General features: G+C 34.8%; 1 protein-coding gene across 1 annotated transcript; it reads right to left on the bottom strand.

Moving 5' to 3' along the window:
• Positions 1-1,163: 1,163 nt before the first annotated feature.
• On the bottom strand, positions 1,164-1,988 carry LOC120357972 (glucose dehydrogenase [FAD, quinone]-like). The gene has a single exon (XM_039450144.1). The coding sequence runs from the start codon at positions 1,986-1,988 to the stop codon at positions 1,164-1,166; it is 825 nt and encodes a 274-aa protein (XP_039306078.1).
• Positions 1,989-5,283: the final 3,295 nt, after the last annotated feature.

The raw sequence follows: 5,283 nt of genomic DNA, 5'->3' as shown, positions 1-5,283 counted from the left end.
GGGCCCGTGAACTCGCTCGTCTATTACCAGAAAAGCGGGAGGGGTGGATGAGAATCCTCCGACCCGTGAGGAAGGACGCGGCGACTATCTCACTTGAATTAAAATGCGGGGGTGACGAAGAAATGAACAACCCGCAGGAACTACTGATCCGCATGGGTTGCGCCGAGCGGGTCCAGGAAATCATAAATAACGCACTACCTAGCGTAACGCAAGAAATAGTTAATTAGATTAGCAAAAAAAAAAATATTGAATAATTGTAGACTATTTTTATAATTTTTTGTACTTAACAGTATGCACATTATATACTTTTTTTTTTATATCGTAAAAAGGTCGAATCTATAAGTTACTGTTTCCTATAAGTTGGAGTCATTAAATTCACGATAATTATACGATTATGTCAACATTGCTAACAAGATACGTTGATTTTTATTTGTAAGCGCAATAGATTACCACAACCCTGAGTTAATCTTATATAAACGTGCCTTATTCTACATAAAACAATAAATAAGTAAATAAATAGAAATTTTTACTTAATAAACCACGTAAATACTATTGAGATAAGCTCAGGATAATAAAAATTTAAATAATTGACCACATGAGCGCAAGATAATCCTAGACATATAAACTCTTTAAATTTAAATAAAAGTTACGAATAAATGAATACCTAAATGAAATTATAAACATTGCTAGGATAATCTTGGGATCAAGGAAAATTAGATTATACCTATTATTGCAAATAAGTAATTGTAACACTAAGCGCTCCGATTAACGATTAAACAACTTATAATGTTCACTTTAGCTTATAAATTTAAATACATCATTATTAATATTGTAACTCCTTATTTTACATAATTGCTAAAGCAAAAGATAGACTTTTCTTTTGATAAATCAACAGTTCGTAAATCAACGTTCGTAACGTTTGATTTATCAAAAGAAAAGTCTATCTTTTGCTTTAATGAGAATAATCTTACCGGCATAACAATGAAACAATAATCCCACTAATCGAAATCGGAAAAATAAAGTTTAAATTAAAAATTATAACACATGAGGCTTTCTTCTCCTTATAATAAAGTTATTTCTTTAATTTTCCCTTTCAACATCTGAATGTTTTCAAAATCTCTTTTGAAGTAAATATTTTTACTTTAATTCATTCTTTTTTTTTTTTAAGTAAATACCTTTAATCTGGGGTCGACGACAGCAGTTGGGTCTCCACTAGGTCCCATTTTACAAGTGCCGCAAGGATGATAAAGCGTGGTAGTTATTATCATTATTACATATTCCCAATAAGTATCAGAATCATATTTGTACTTATTACATTCTGTACAAGTAATATTTATCAATTGAGAATCAAACGTCTGCATTGTTTTCGTTTGACCAAGGCGTATCGCAGTTCTAATACCTGCGATCATGGGTTTTACGTCGTCTGGGTCGTCGAAATAATTTGGCACAATTTCTGGTTTAACATTAACATCATTAGCTAATAACGTTGTTCTACCACGGCTTTTTGGTTTTAACAATATTACCAGAACGCTCCAACCGTAACAGTTTTGGTACTTGGACCATTGTTGAAATATTGCGTCTTTAAGATTAAGTAAAATTTTTGGAAGAAGAAAATCTTTTATTGTAACGGCGTTAAACAATAGTTCGATATCCGGTAAACCTTTATCTTTTTCTGATTGTTTTTTATTGATGAAACCAAGGGCCTCGCATCTGCCTGACATCGTTAATGGTCCCGTTTGTTTGTTTAAATATTCCGATACAAATGGATTTTTAAGAGGATTGAAAGTATCGTATAGCATTAAATTTAACGGTACGTTTATTGTCCACGTTAATCCAAAAAAGGCCGCATGATCCATAAGGTTCTCGCCGACTGGCGCATCTTTTACTACGTCTATGCCTAGTTTAGTAAGATGTTTTGCTGGTCTAATACCTGACAGCATCAACAATTGCGGTGATCCGATAGCACTTGCACACAGTTCATCAAGCATGGTAAAACTATAAGTGTACTTGCGAAAGAAAAGTGATTTTATGTATAAAATCACTTTTTATACATAAAATCACTTTAAAAGAAAGAGGAGTATCATTATATTTGAAGAAAGGATGGGGGGAGAGTAGATAGAGGAGAATAGCGAGGTTTAGACTGGGAAACAAGATGAAAAAAGGAAGATATTGAGGAAAAGAGTAGGAAAAGAAATGTAGATTATGCGGAGGAGAAAGGGAAACATGGGAACATGTTTGGGAAAGATGTAGAAACAGGGGGGAGGAGGAAGAAAGTTGGCAAGTGGCATGCTTCAGGATTTTAGGAGAGGAGGGGGAGGGAGAAGAATAAATGAAAGGGGTGAAGAAGGAGAGGAAAAGAAGAGGGAGGGAGAGGAAGAGAGGAAGGAGCGTGGAGAGAGAATGGGAAAAGAGGAATAGAAAGAGAAATGGAAAGAGAAACGGAAGCCACGGAGAGGAGAGAGAATGGAGACGGTTGGAAGTAAATGAGAGATTGAGGTGTGTGAACAGACAAGAATGAAGGACGAAGATTGTGAGGAGATTGGTGTGCGAGGTACAGAACTACGTGGAGATGCGATGCGTAGAAAGAGGAAGCAATAAGATATGTAGGGACGGAAGCGAAAAATTGCGAGAGAGTAAGAAGTGAGATATGGCAAAGGAAAATGCGTGAGATAACTGGCGTTGCGTGACTTGCGAGAGAGTGCGTGGAATAGAGCGGCGTGCGTTGCATTAGGTTAAGACAGAGATATTGTAAAAGTAGAATTGTATACCTAAACCCCGAGGGGAGAAATAAACTATAAAAGTTAAAGTTATGAAATATGTATTTTTTAGACAAATGCTGAACACATTGAAAGTAATAGTGATAAAAATAATTTACAACCGTCTGTTAATGACTTATTGACACATAGTATGTATACTCGTATATTTATCAAATTAACAGTTCTGCGTTTGAAATTACAAACGTGTTTCGGCACGCGTTCTTCGCGATGGAAAGAAGAAGCAGAAAGGCTAAGTATTATATTTCACTGTCACACTAAACTTTATTTATCTACAAGTATTTACAATATTCACGTATTAACACAGTGCGTTTATTGTTTCAGGTGCTAGGAGCAAGCGACTCCTTGACTCGCGTAAGGTATCGAAACACGTGCACAGTATGCGACTAAACTCGAGCAGGCACCTTTCGAGAAGCGAGCGGCCCGCGCAAATTCGGCGCTTATATAGTGTCGGTGCTTTTGGATCCCTCTAGAAACTTCGAGAAGCTTCTCGAATGCTCTCGCTCATCCGGAGTGGAAGTGAGCCTGCAAAGATGAGATGAATCCAGAAGCACAGACCGTTAAAAGCCTCGTTTTTTATTTAATTGGCTTCTCGCTCCTCGATCGCCTTGCGTAGGCGAATCGCGGGCTCCGAGTTCGATTTTACCGATGTAATTTGCTCACGCGCGCGAGATATCGACGCTCGCGGTCGATTCGAGCGCGTGTCGACACACATCGATTGTGTGTACCAGCCTCGCGCTCCGTATTTGCTGCTTGATTGAGCGCGAGACGGGCGCGATGTTTGAACGAGGCTTTCGGTGCCTCGTGACTTAGCCGAATTCCGAACAAAACGTGTCAAATATTATTTTCTTAGTATAAATAAGTTTCCTTATGCGCATTCGGTCTAATTGTAAGTAATTTTATTTTTTAATCATATTCATACATATATATTTTATAAATTTTAAACGACGATATAGTAAAAAGATAATGCGTGCTTTGGTTGTTTACAGTTATTGATGATCGAAACCGAATATTAGGTCAAATTTCTGCGCGAACATTGCAGTGAGAAGTTCGGAAAGGTCCGCTCTAGTGATATGCGTTCTCCATATGATTATTCTCTTTGATATATCATTATTTTTACATACTTAAATTCACGAAAGAGCAACAATATTCCGGCAAGTTTTGGTTGCTATGTTATCATGTTACGCAGTTTAAGAGATAACCATCAAGGTTGCATAAACAAGACTGGTGACATATCATCAGCACTCCCCTCTTCAATGCGAATTTATAAAAAGTGCGCATTTCCAGCTGATGACCAGTATACTCAATATTTTCAACAAAGTTGTACATGTGTGAGTAGTTAGAACTTGCATAAGCCTTTGAAGTACGCGTACGAATACGAATGGTGAGTGATATCTATTACTAAATTTGCGTGAAAGATTTTGGTCGTTGCGCGGCACTTTGACGCGCTAAATTTTTATTTAGCAAAATTTTCTAATTAAGAAAGCAGACCTTATTGTTGTATTTACAAGTAATAAATATTAAGTTTGAATATAACTTTATAAACGACGTAGTAAAGGTAACAAAAATATAAATTATTATTTTGCAGATGGGTATGAATTTACGTGTTCAAGGAAGAGTTCAAGCCGAATATATAACAGTAATACAGGAGTCAGTTCCAAAATTTTTATATTGCTATTGTTAATAAAACACTTAGTATTTTAATACTTAATAATGTTAAAAATCAATTTTAGCGGGTCTTCCGAAAGTATGAAAACCCTTTAATATTTCAGAAAATAAGCATTTTCGAAAGAATTGTTTCGAAAGAATTTCAGACAATAGTTGTAGGGTTTAAAAAGATCTATTTACTGATCTTATCATTTTGATTTTGGGTGGTATTGCCATGGTCAAATCAAGGTTACAATGATTACTTTAAACAAAGCGTTCTATTTTTTATTCCAAAATCTAATAACTGATGTCAATAACTTTTCGACACACTTATAATAAAGTTAGTACTCATTAAGTACTTACCGAGTTTGAGGCTTATAAGTATATAATGACTTTCAAGCTGCATAACTCGGAAAGTACAAAATAAAAATTAAATTTGTTATAATGTTTTGAAAAGCTCTTGACATCATCTATTTGATTCTAGAATTAAATTCTAAAAGTAAAAAATTCAATTTAAAAAAATGTATGTAATCTTCATTTGACCTTAGTAACGCTATACAAGATTAGAATGATAGGATCATAAATAGATTGTTTTAAATCCTGTAATTTTTATCTGAATCAATTCTTTTGAAATTGCTTATAGCGAATTTGGTTAGATGCACTAGTGAGCATTGGTGCACATTAAAACCGCCGTACACTAATTGATGAACGATATATATTAACATAAATATGTAAATAGATTAAATTGTGAAATACTTATTTGATATTTTATTATGCTACTTGGTAAAATATATATATTATTATTCAAGATATTTTATTTTTAAATGAGATTAGATCAGTGTACAGCGGCTTTAATATACAT

Source organism: Solenopsis invicta, chromosome 1, assembly GCF_016802725.1.
Source record: "Solenopsis invicta isolate M01_SB chromosome 1, UNIL_Sinv_3.0, whole genome shotgun sequence".
NCBI classification, from domain to species: Eukaryota; Metazoa; Arthropoda; class Insecta; order Hymenoptera; family Formicidae; genus Solenopsis; species Solenopsis invicta.
This window is presented reverse-complemented; position numbering and strand designations above follow the sequence as displayed.

Bases quoted from the DNA above. Each gene is read 5' to 3' on its own strand.
- LOC120357972 (XM_039450144.1), bottom strand. From the start codon at position 1,988: ATGCTTGATGAACTGTGTGCAAGTGCTATCGGATCACCGCAATTGTTG.